The sequence below is a fragment of the Seriola lalandi genome, unplaced genomic scaffold (assembly GCF_002814215.2).
Source record: "Seriola lalandi dorsalis isolate HSWRI2012SDOR001 ecotype SW California unplaced genomic scaffold, Sedor1 jcf7180002054258, whole genome shotgun sequence".
Taxonomy (NCBI): Eukaryota; Metazoa; Chordata; class Actinopteri; order Carangiformes; family Carangidae; genus Seriola; species Seriola lalandi.
This window is the reverse complement of record NW_019524811.1, coordinates 215061-228565: the sequence shown is the minus strand read 5'-3', so window position 1 is coordinate 228565 and position 13505 is coordinate 215061. Positions and strand designations below refer to the sequence as shown.

The 13505-nt window shown below is 40.6% G+C and overlaps 1 protein-coding gene across 1 annotated transcript in view; it reads left to right on the top strand.

The window, feature by feature from the left end:
- Positions 1-13505, top strand: part of dgkg (diacylglycerol kinase, gamma) — a 103593-nt gene that overhangs the window by 18704 nt on the left and 71384 nt on the right. The window contains exons 3-4 of the mRNA XM_087173612.1: positions 4554-4630; positions 10925-11075. Of these exons, the coding sequence (XP_087029738.1) occupies positions 4554-4630; positions 10925-11075 (228 nt within the window). The remainder of the gene's footprint in view (positions 1-4553; positions 4631-10924; positions 11076-13505) is intronic.

Here is a 13505-nt window from a genome sequence, read left to right as displayed (position 1 = left end):
GAATACATAAATCAATAATGCATTAATTTGAATGTTAATTTCCTGTATATACCTCCAAGTCAGTTCTATAGATTAAATATTAAAATTTCACTTTTTTCTTTTACTGACTCATTTTAGTTTTCACTTTCTTGTTTTTCCAGTTTTCTTGGTCCTAACACGCCTTTAACCATCTATCTATAATTAGGTAATTATTTCATGTTTTCTGTGAGACAATATCATTTTAAAGTGAACAGTGGAGCAGGATTTCAGCCTGGATGTCTGGTGTCACATTATTTTTCTGAATGCCACTCGTTAGCCTGTGGGATGAACCTCGTGGCTATCTCTTCCCTCCCTCGCTAGCAACCACATTTGTTAGTCAAAAGAGCATCTGTCATCTGTCTGTGGATCTGTCTGTGGATGATGAATAGAGTATTACTCTCTCACACAGGCTAGTCTGCGGAGGAATTACTCAATCATGCATAAGTCATTCTTTTATAGACCCGCATGAAGTAAAACAACAACAGCTTATTATTGACTGGAAGGTCACAGACCAGAGGGGAGAGTCTAAATACTGAAACCTGATATAGTAAATGGGTGCTGCCGTGGTTAGTCTTGACTTTTTCTACTTGTACCTACAGATTATGTGTGGCTGCACACATGTAATGGATCTATATGTAATTAATTGTATATAGGAGGGAGAATAATGTTTTTTAATTACACACATAACATACGGTACATTACAGCATTCAAAGTCTTACAAGGAGATCCAGGGAATTCATAAATAGGTTTCACAAAGACACATACAACTACATACATACATAAACATATGCATATGCCAAAACACTAGCTAACTTAGAGATAGAGTCCACATACATCAACAAACGACCGGGTCCCAGCACAAAACAAAATGTCTGATCATTAGAAACTGTTAGTTTAGTAGTAGTGTGTATTTTATCTTTAGTCTAACGTTACTCATCCTACTATCATCAAAACATATGCAAAAAAACCTCAACATAAAACTAAGAGTTCTCTATTGATTTAATGCATCTTCCCTGGGGTCTAATATATATATAATATGCAGGATCTTAAAATGGATCAATATGGATAAATTATATGAACACTTTAAATTTAATACAGAAATATTTTTAGTAGTATAATTTCTATTTGGCGATCATGTTGCCATGTCAGCCAGACATTGTGCATGTTTTCAGATGTACAGTATATGTGATAAATGTCGTGGCCAATTTCAAAAACGTCAGCCATCTCAGTTTATGCATGAATGTTTTTCTTATTGATTTTCCAGGAAATTCAAAATCATGAAATTATAACATATTTCCCTGAGGTGAAACCAAAAAGCCAATATTTCCACAGCCTGTGGCGCCTGCTATAGGAACCTGATTAGCATACGCTAACGTAAATCCAGAGAAGAAGAGCAAAGCGGCAGCCGGTGAAAATATTAGTAATTCTGTGCAGACAATTACATGGTAACACTTTCCTTTAAGTCCCCCTTCTTACATTTATAAGCCATATATAGACGGCTGTGAGGACAGTGTTAGTGTTTATACATGAATAGTATGTGTCAGTTATAACTTCTCCTGTGAAGACGTATTTTATATACACTGTCCTCTACTTATGTGTGTCCAAGGGAGGAATTATAGTTGTTACCAAATACATTAATAAACACTTATATCTGCTCACAGCTACATTATAATTTGTTATAAACCATTATTCAAATGTTTTTATGCTCATTTTAAATTCTAAATCAGTGGATTTCAAGGTAAAGTGGTGCCACTCACATTAACATTAGACTTTTAAAACTCCACTTCCAGTCAGTGGGCAGTTGATGGATTTTCTTGACACCAGGTGTATCATTTCTGAATTAATTAGTTAATTAACTGCCTCTGTTTGATTTTCTCTCTGGTCTTTTGTCATGTAGGCGAATTCTGTCTTGTCACATCAGTTTACATGTAGTTCAAGTCATTTCAGAATGATACAGTTACTTATGTGTTTTTATAAAGTAAGAACGGTTTTTAGTTTTTCAGTTCCAGTTTGTAAAGTTCATGAACTTGTCACAGCAGTACGATGTGTATCTCAGCAGCCTCAGGAGCCACCTACACACAGGTCACACTATATTGCACAGGTTAAAACCCTGGACAGGAGAGGACACGAAAATAATCATGGCTAACCTTCACCCCATTCATGTTGCTGCTGCTCAGGTCTACAGGGTTTGTAGTTTATAAGTCGGGCTGCACTAGAGAAGGACTGTAATGGAAACATGATGAATGTGCACACATGGGAGGCCCCTGCCGGCTGGGGAGGTCTCATTTCCACTGATGGAGAGGAGTGCAAAGACAGGAAGGCTTGTGTATCAGCACCCAATCAATCAAGGACTTAATGAAGGACACTGGCTGTAGAGGCAGGAGGGATGTGAGGGAGCAGCACTATCAGGCTGAAGGGTCAGTGTCATTAGTAAGCCATATAATCAAATAGAACTCAGACAATTAATTGACTAATCGGTCACAGCCATTTTGGTAATTGATAAATCATTGAGTCATGTTTTACTGGATTTCCTCAAATGTCAGGATATGATGGTTTTTCTGAGTGTTATTATGTGATAATAAACTGAATATGTGACTGTTGGTCGGACAAAACAAACAACATGAAATGTCAACACTGGACTTTCGAAAATTGGCAAAATGTTTAATCAATTAACAGAGAAAATAATCAGATTAATTGAGGATGAAAATGATCATTAGTTACAACTTAAACAATTAGTTGATTCATCAGAAATGGTTCAACAGCAAGGATTTCTGAATTAGATGATTAGTTTGGTTTGGGTTTTTTTGTTTTATGTAATTTTAAACTGAAGAGGAACAAAACAACATAATTGATAACATCACCTTTTCAATATTTTCTGACATTATATGGACAAAATTTAGTTAGTTAATAAATTGCAGCCCTAATCAATTAATTTATGAAATGTCCGAAAATAGTGAAAAATACGCAACTCAACAGCCCAAAACCCAAAGACATTCAATTTACAATGATATAAAACAGAAAAGCAGCTGCTTCACTTTTGAGAAGCTGAAATCAGGGAACGTTTGGCATTTTTGTTGATAATGACTTCAATGATTATCAGAGTTTATAAACCAAACAATTCATGAATAAAAAAAAAAAAATCCACAGATTAATTCATAATGTAAATTATTGTTAGTTGCATCTCTAGTTCAATGCTGGTGACTTGGAGTATCTAATAATATATTTTCTTTTCAATAACCACATTGTGCATGTAGCTGATGCAGTGAACTGGCTGAGATCTCTCTCTCTCTCTCTCTCTCTCTCTCTCTCTCTCTCTCTCTCACTCTCTCTCTCTCGCTCTCTCTCTCTATCTCTCTGTGGACGTGTGATGCAGGACAGAAACAGGAAAGCATTACAGGCTGCAAAGCTGCTGAGCACTAAAAATAATGAAGTGTTGTCTGTAGCTGATTATGAGTGCTAACATGATTGGTGAAATCTGTGTGTGTGTGTGTGTGTGTGTGTGTGTGTGTGTGTGCATACGCAAGTATGTGAGGTAATGGTGTTGGTGTGGTGATCTGATCTACATTGTGTACATTTGTCCCCTGTAAGTGTTTTGGACAGAGGATCTGTGACGCACAGCAGCTTCACAAAGTTTTCACTTCACATTTTACACATTTCATTGCATTTGATTGTTAATAGATAAAATTGGGGATTTTGCTCATCAATCTATTCCCAATAATCCATAGCAACAAAGTGAAATTTTTGCAGATTTATTAAAAATCAAAAACTGAAATCTCTCATTTAAAAAAGTACTCAGACCCTTTTGTAGAAGCCTCTTTGGCAGCAGTTACAGCCTCAATCTCTTTGGGTAAGTCTATACAAACTGTGCACACTTGGATCTGGGCAGTTTATCCCCTTCGTCTTGGCAGATCCTCTCAAGCTCTGTCAGATTGGACCTTCAGGTCTTTCACTTTTGTTCTATGGGGTTTATGTCTGGGCTTCTGCTCAAGGACTTGTCCTGAAGCCACAGCGTTGTCTTAGCTGTGTGCTTCAGGTCATGGTCATGAGTCCTGGTTCCAAACTTCTTCCATTTCACCCAATTATTGAGGCCCCTTTCTCCATGGGAGCTCAGAGCTTTAGAACTGGTTTTATACCTTTGTCCTGATGTAGATTGATGATCAAAAATGGCTAATTTATATATTTACAATTAAATCTATAACACAGTAAAGTGTGCACAAAGTGTTGCAGTCACATTTTGTGTGTGTTGAATGAATCGGGATTAGGATCTAAAAGTGAGACGGACACATTGTTCCCTTTTACTTTTAACTAACAGGGTGAGTCACAGGCTCTGCTCAACTGATGCAGCACTTCCTGGTACAGATGGGTATTTATCAGGGCGTTCATTAGTGAGATGCAGCGTGTTCATTCAGTTTGGAGAAAACATTTTAGCCAGAGGGACATTTCACCTAAGAGATATGATTACAAAAAGTGCTTGGGGGAACATATTCGCTGTGTCTACATGGGGCAATAACAAAACAGTGTTTTTTCCTCCTCAGACTCCACAAAGAAGCTGAAGGATGTGCTGGACGAGTTTCACGGCGAAGGAGTCCTCTCCAAATACAACCCAGAGCAGGTGTGTCTGCACCACACTTCCTGACTCCATTATCCTTCATCACATTCTGGTCGATGTTCTCTCTCTCTCTGTCTTGCTCACACTGTGTCACAACTGCTGCCTTTGCGCACACAAACACATGGAGTGACGTCATTGGTTCCTCTGATTCAGTGTAAAACCAATCACAGAAATGCTTAGTCACCCCCCCCCCCCCCCCCCCCCCCCCCGTTTTTGAATAAAGGCTGTGATGGAGACACACCCTCCGCACTAACTTTGTCACCTGACGTCAGCAGATCAGCTCCCAGCTGAACCGTAGAATGGTGGCTGCAGCAGTTTTATACCGTCGTCTGGGCTTTGTCTCTAATTTCTTTGCTCTTTACAGCTTTGACTTTCTTCACGTTCTCTGTCTCAAACATAGATTATTACCCACCTTGTAAACTATAATAATAGTAATCACTTGCCAATTACTTGTAACTTTGCGTACATGATTTGATCCTGTTATAAATATTCAGGGGACGCAGTGAGAGTCGGTGAAAATTTCACTTCTGCTTCTCACTATTTTGTCTTTTTTTTTACTTCGTCTGTGTCTTTGTTGTTTTGTTTGTTTGTTTGTCAGCAGAATCACAAAAAGATTACTGAGCCGATTTGCACCAAACTTGGTCGAGGGATGGGACATGTATCAGGGAAGAACCCATTACGTTTTGGGGCAGATACGGTTCATTTACTTTGAATTAGAATTTTTTCTCTGAAGTCTGTTGTGTGTTGTTTGACACTGGCCTTGGGGGAGGTCTGCGCTCTAGTGAGTGCATTTTCTAGTTTGTCTTTGTCGTCGCATGGTGTAAAAGTATTATTATCATCCAGCTCGGAGGAACAGTGTGAAACAGACTGATGAGCTTTGATTTGTTTGGTTTCATTGATCGTCACCTTTGATTGTCAGTGTGGAGAAAGTTTTGATAGCAGAAGATTGAATTCAAAATCTACATTTAAAGGCCACTCTTACTGGTGTTTCAGAAATGTTTTGAGCCCTGACTGGAGCCATGTTTAGTGTCACAGTTATATACTGTACATGTGAACTGACTGGCTTTATTGCCTGTGTTTATGTCACTGTTGGGCCAAATCAAGAGAAAATGTGATTCAGAGCCACAATACAATGTCATCTAATTAAAGAAATCCAGCTGTGTGTCCACTGGTGTGTATAATGTATCCTGGATACTTGCTGAATGAAGGAAGGTTTTCTTTTTCCACAGCATTGATGTGGTGTGCTGCTCTAATTAATGAAGTAAAGTATGTGCAGTTCGATCAATTAATCAATGTGACCTGCTGAGCTGAAACGGACAGATCCTAGCACATCTTATCTCGTGATCTGATCAGTATCTAAGTAAACAAGCGGCCATCACTGTGGTGGCATCACATTTTAGACACTCTTGCCCAGAAATATACCTGTAGAACCTGTTAAACATTTACTAAATATAATAATTCAAATGCATAAACGTAAACATTTCAGTTTAGCCCAGTTTTAATAAACGGCTGGACGTCTTCTCACCTGCACATCACCTTGCTGAGCTGTACTGCTGTCAGCTGCTGCAATAATAAACTTCACAACAAAGTCAATAATGTAATTAATCTTCATTTAATATCCTGATGTTCTGTCTAAAAAACATAATCCCAGAATATACCTGCAGATGTTACACCCGCTGTCAGCATGCCACAAATTTATACTGCAGGGCAAGAAATTATGGATCGCAAGTTTGTTGATCATAAACTAGCAAATAATACAGACTAGTTCCATCGTTTTTACATCTGTAGAGGTCAGATGAAGTTTAATCATCTGACATAATCAATTTCACATTATTGTTCTGAGAATGACCTTATATTTATATGTAGAAGGGCGATAAATGACTGTGATTGGCCCAATTATACATAATAATATTAATAAAGAGCTAAAGAGCATTATCAGTAAAGAGCCATAGAATACAAAACCAGAGTATATTCATTTGATGTTCATGATAATCTGATACCCTTCTTCCTCTTAGTTTCTCTTTTCTTCAGCCCCCCTCCTCCTCCTCCTCTTCCTCCTCTCTTCATTATCACCTCCACCCTGCTCTAAGCTCCTCCTCAGTATTACTGATGACATGACTAACAGCCCGGCCGGACATTTGGCGCCACAGGAACCAGAATTAATGTTCACGTGGGCTGTCTTAGGCTACGCTGTCACCTGGCGCCACGATGACCACCACGGCCCTGCTTCTGCCATGTATCAGTGTGTGTGTGTGTGTGTGTGTGTGTGTGTGTGTGTGTGTGTGTGTGTGTGTGTGTGTGTGAGAGCGAGTGTGTACATGTACCTCTAATGACTCATCGGTGCATTGTGCCAGCTGTAGTGGAATCTACTCGGACTACGACCTCGGTTTCTTTCCACTCACTGATTTTATTTTGCTCATTTTAAACCAAACTATGATCCTGTCTCTTCTGAGGGAGTTTAAAAAGCTGATTAAGGACAACAGATAAAAAGAGAGAACAATGACTGACACTTGCACCTGTCAGCAGTGTTCAGTTTTCTCCATTGACAAACAGTAGCGCCATAATCTTCAGTGATTGATGAGTGACAGAGCAACAGAGGCTGCGCATTAACACCCACAGGGTTTCCCTTCACTTGAAGACTCCATACCCATCAGACACGACCAACTTAGCACCATGTCATGTAGCCGTGCATAACTGATGATGTCACATAAAATCATTTCATCTACATCGTGACAGTGGTCAGCATGAAGCAGTTTGGAAGCACATGTAAAGCTGTGTGTTATATTGCAACAGTTACTGCACCATTCAAACAATACAAAAATGAAAATGGCTGAAAATCAAACAAGAATACAAAAATCCATATAGAAATTATTTGACAGTATTTTTTTTAATTACTTTGAGCGTTTTCTAACCTGTCTGTCCTCATTGCATCACTATAAGTTGTTGTTAAATTGTTATTTTCTTGCAGCTTTTGCATCAGTGAGGCATAAAACTCTTGAAAATCAGTTTCCTGTCTTAAGCTAAAGCACATCCCAGGTTCTTATCCTCCTCTGTTCATGTGTTGCCTGCAGCTCCTCTCAGACTGCGCTAAGGTGATTGCAGCTTACCACAAATGGCGCTCTCATTTTTTCAGTCTGATAACATTGTTCTTCAGATGGACAGACCTGCTCCGCTGATCTGGGTTCTAGACAGGGACGGTAGCCCCCTCCATACCCTGCCCTGAAGTGAGGGGAGAAAAAAAAGATGAAGTGAACCGTGTAAAAATGTGTCGTAGCTGCCCTCGGGGAATATTTACAGATTGGCAGCCTTGAGTGTGAGCCCGTCTCGTGGGGGAGATAATCGTCGGCTAGACTCAGGGGTGAACGTGTTTTCCAGGGGGACGAGATCTTACTCTCAGGGCAATCTATCAAAATATGAACACAGCTTTTTGTGTGTGTGTGTGTGTGTGTGTGTGTTTTCTATGGCAGTGTGGATCAGTATATTTATCTGAACCTGCCGTGCTAAACGATGCACAGCAAATTAAAGCCTTGTGGTTTATTTGGCCAAATAAGGAGAGGAGAGTTGATATGAATGATGCCTGGCTGGGTTAGGTCAACAGTGTTGGGCCGAGGGAGGAGGATCCTCATCACGCCATGTTCTTTTATGACGGGCGTCAGTTACAGCAGCTCCAAGCCCGACGAACAGAAGAATATTAGAAGCATATTTCCACTAAGTCTTGACGTGCAAAAGGGATCAGCTTTACTTTTTCCTATTTTGGTGTGAATCAACTGTTCCCTGAGAGGAGAAGGTTAGAGTTAGACTGTAACGCAGTCTTATTATGTTTGTTTAGCTTATTTGCATTTGGTTGCACCAGATCTGTTTAAGCCTTGGAGGAAATCTTGACCACATCAACACCGAAAGTGGATTTGGCAAACACTTGTGGTACTGATGTGAGCGTATGTTAAACAAATAATTCAGCCGGACTGACATGACAATACAGTTTATTAATGTTGGGAAAAAGAGAGTTTAGGCCTCATGTGTAAGGTTACAGAGGACTCTAGGGTGGTCCCAGGTAATAAGTCACCTGGATATGGCAGAACAAAGTTTATTAACCTGTCACCAGTCATTACATCAGGTACTGGCTCAGACATTTTGGATTTATTAAGTGAGTGTTTCGAGTTGAAATGGTGAGCAAATGTATTTGGGGACAGGCTCAGACCCCTGGTGCTGGGCCAGTTTGGGGACCTGGTTACTAACCGTGGTGGAGAAATAAAAAGACCACAAATAGATAATAAAAGCACAGATGTATTGAACCAGATCAGTTGGGTGTGGCTTCAGAAAAAACAGGGCAAATAAACTGATAACATGATTTGTCAGTAACCTCACAAAGAGGCGGAAAATTGCATCGATCCAAATGTTCAATTTCTTTATCCATAAAATCATGGTGATAAAATCCTCCCATCCTGATCAAACAGCTCTCATTACAGAACCTAAGACATAAATACACAGAACATAAAACCACAGATAAAACAAGGTAAAGCTACAAGAGTTTCCACAATAAAAGCCAGGTCGTTAAATGTTTGTTTGGGAACTAACAGAATGGGACATGTACAGATGAAGATAGAAGGAAAAACACTGGTGTAACTACTAATATTATTAATACATCATGATTTTTACTGGTGGTGTTGTAGTTGTTGGTCTAATCCACAGGATGTAAAAGCTTTCAGCTTAATTTAAGACCCCTGAGAATAACCTTAAAAACAATTAGGTTTATTTCTTATTCATCGCACAAATACACAATGACTTTAGTGAAATTGTTTTCAAATTCCAATGTATGGTGTTCTCAATAGTTCTTTGGTGTCTACTGGTTCATAAGATGTGATTCATTTTGATTACCAGGAATGATAAAACCATGTTGTTACTGTACCTTTCTGCATGTGCTCCTCCATTCACTGTGACTGACGAGCACCAGGAAGCATTCACTTCTCTTTTTACTGTCTAATGTCATCAAAAGTCCACCAGACTGCAGCTGCAAATTCAGATCTTCTGTCCAACATGCTGCTGTTGTGCCAAATGAGTTTTCACAATGGCTTATTGTTGGTCGTGGTTATTTTAGTCGTGCCAGTGAGCCGGCGAGCACAATACAACAGGTGCAGTCTGTATGTCTGCGTCACAGTGCATCATACCTGCGCTTATGTGATTCCCTTTAATTTGAAATGCGGTCATGATTGCCTTTTTGTAAGGGCTGCACTGTGCAGTCAGACGGTCTCAGGCTGTGACTGAGTGTGCATGAGTGAGTGCAGCACAGTAAGAACCAGACAGTCTCTGCAGGACGGAGGAGCAGCCAGCCTGGTCTGCAACTACTACCACCATCATCATCTTCACCGAACATGTTACCTCACACAAAGTAGCTAACCCCTTCTCTTCTTCTACCCACTCCTCCCTCGCTCTTTCCTCCTTCCTTCCTTCCTTCCTTCCTTCCTTCCATCCTTCCTTCCTTCCTTCCTTCCTTCCTCCTCCTCTCTTCTCTTCACTCGTCCAACTGTTAAACAGAAGCAAGACGTTCTCAACCAAGTAAGCCTCAGCCCGGCGGGCTCTGCATGCTGTGTGGTGTCTGTGTCAGCAGACTGCATGCACATTCTGTCCACTAACATAACATTACCCCGCCTTATCCGCTACAGATGGTCTGTCACCCTGCCAGAGGGGAAAGGGCCAAAGTTCATGGGGTCCTTGAGTTCGGTGCTACTATGCACCCACCACATGGCTGTGTGAGGGGCAGCTGAGGGAGGGGGGAGGTAAATGGAAGGAGCATTACATTTTCTGTATTCATCACAACAACTCAGGAATGTTGATATAACATGTGCTGGTGTCTGTATTTCTTTCTTTACATTGTTTTAATTTTTTTTTTTTTTTTAAATCATGAAGCCAAACGTGGAGGTTTTATCTCCCAGCACCTCCATCCTGCCCTCGCTAACCTCAGAGATCAGTTGACTGGTCCGGCAGACTTTGTGCTGCTGACATTTTACTGACCTTTAAACGGGGACATGCAATAAAATCTACAACAAATGTTTTCATTCAAATGGCTTAAAATCATATTGTCATTAAGCTGTGTCACATTTAAAAAAAACAAAAAACTGGCATGTCATCACAAATCTTTCATTTCAGGGCCGATCAACTTCAATCGAAAAGTCCATCACACTTTCCTCTTTTCTCATTGTTGTAATAAACCGACCGTCCATCCGTGGTTGGTGTGAACTTCATCCACAAGTTTTCCTCAGTGATCCTGTTAACCTATCTGCTCTTTCCTTTCCCACGCAGCCCATCGACTACGAGGGCTTCCAGCTCTTCATGGCCACTTACCTGGAGAATGACATCCCAGAGGAGCTGTGTCAGCACCTCTTCACCTCCTTCAAGAGCAAGACGGGAGGCTGCTCTCCCGACCAGTCTCGAGCAGGAGCGAGCTTACTGGGTAGGCAGCTTGTGTTTTTGTGGTTGCGTCTTTGAACACCACAGATCACTTAGTTTTAGTCATAATCCATATTTCGTGTGATTTGTTTTTGCTGCTACAACACAGCAATGAATCAGGTGTTCATAGCCGTTTCATCCATGAAGTCTTCTACGCTGTGTTTTACTGGTCCTGTATTTTCTAGCCAGTTCCCTGTAAGCTTTCGTCATGGTTCCCTAAACATTTCCTGGTATTAAGCTGTTAATTATCAGGACATCGCTGAGATAGGCCTGTGCAATTTGGTCCTAATTATAAGGCAAATGGAAAAAGTGTTAGCTGCTACAGTTAATGTTTCTTCTATTTGAGTTTAAGACAAAAATCTGTCTGTGAAAAACAGTTCATAAACAGATGTTAATATCCATCAGAGTTTCCTAGAAAGACTTGTCATGGAGCAAAAATAATATTTTCCAGCTCTTTGACTTTGGTCCACCATGTTTGTTGTTAACAACAGAGTTGCTTAGTGAACGTTGATGAAAGATTGGATAAGAGATTTGTTGGCTGCAGAGTTTAACAAACACATATTTTACAAACTTGGAACCAGATCCAAAATGGAACCAGCTATCAGAACACGTCCTTAGTTTTTAGTGGGAGCCGTCCCCTGAGAATACATCTCAAAGTGTTTGATCTTTTTTCCTGGTGGGTGAAGAACCAGTCAAAAAACCACAACAGTTGCTCAGTTAGCACCAAGGAGCAAAAACAGAAAAATATTGTCAATTCACATGGATTACATCTTTGATTGAAATTGTCTCTTTGCACATTAGTCCAAACTGACTCTTTCTATGTTTAAAAAAAAAAAAACAAGTTGAGTTCACACTGACCAGAGCGGAGGTCGAACATCAGCGGGGCGTTGCAGGACATCTCTGTGCAGTATGTAAACCCTGCCTGCCTCCATCCTTCCACACGGGTGCTGCGTGGGCCCTGGCTCTGAGCTCTGCCTGTCTGCTCCTCACTGCAGAGCAGCTGAGAAGACAGATGGACTGTTGAATTAGAAATCTATTTCCGTGGTTTAACGCTTGTAAAAGTAAGAGGTAGCAAGTGCAGGGACTAAATGTGAGTGACAGCATGTCACTTTGGGTGGCATCAATGGCGCCAAGGGGCCCAGTGTCTCAGTTAGCTTAGCGTGTAGCAACCCTTGTCTATGAAATGACAGAAAATAGTGAAAATTGTCGTTTTAATTTTCCAGAGCTGAGGTTTGTTGTAACTAACCATCAGCTCAAAACTCAAAGATTCAATTTGTTGTTATATATGACAAAGAAAGGAAGTAAAGATTCACATTTTAAAAGCCGAAATCTGAGAATGTTTGGAAAATTGACTGGAACGATTCATGAAGGATGATGAATTGTCCATTAATTGACTAATTGTTTCGGCTCTGGACAGTTTATCAGGATACGATGTAAGAGTTTGAAGAGTCACTAATCTGATGGTGCTGCCGCTGCTCTTTCTGTTAGTTATGAGCACACTGCACAAAATAAATAAGATATTCCCATGTTGAACTTTAGCAGATTCTCCTTGCTGTGATCTGCTTCTAGTGGAGATTCCTTTTGATCCTCCAGGTGTAAAGAAAATACACAAGCAAGCTGGTGAGCAACCCCGCTCTCGTCCCACCTGCTGCTCGCAGTAAAAAAAGCAAATATATATCATGTTCAGGAAGGTTCAGTACAAAATGACGTGATACTGTACGTAATGAATCCAGAAAAAAAAAGAGAATTAATCAGGAGTTCAGTGGTTGTTGTGGAGTCTGCAGCTGCTTCAGTGTGTGTAGTGTTGCAGCTGATAGAGCCTGCACTGCCACCTGGTGGTGATCGTGAATAATGAGACATGAACCAGGCTGAGCTGATCAAATCCTGTAGTGTCTTCTAGTGATGTTTCTATTGGCTGTTGTGGATTAGATTTATTTTATTTATCATCATCGGCCTGTCATCTACCAGGTGGTTTTTATATCTGAAGCCTCCAGTCAGAACAAAGAGATAAAATGAACAATATTGCCACCGGTTATGCTGCCTGCCTCTTGTCCTATAACACACTGTATAACAGAAGCTCTGTCCACTTATATGATGTGGCTTTCTGCTCCTGACAAAGCATTCAAAAATAGGGCTTTTATTTTGATGCACCTGTTCATAGAAACTATACATGTCGTATTCTTTCTTCACTGATGTTCACTCTTTCTTGCTGCGTCTGCCGCTGTCTTTCCTTTTTGCCCCCGAAACAACGACTGACCGCAGAAGCCTGTTCCATTGACGCAGGCATCTCTATTCAGACCGAAGTGGCCTGTGCCCCCATTACAGGTACCAGTGCAGGCAGACTTGCCCCCTATCACGAGGGTGATGTTGTCTTAACGGGACAAGAGTCCTGCTGGCTATAACCTCCTGCTCCCGTGTGCTCTTGTTGTGTCGA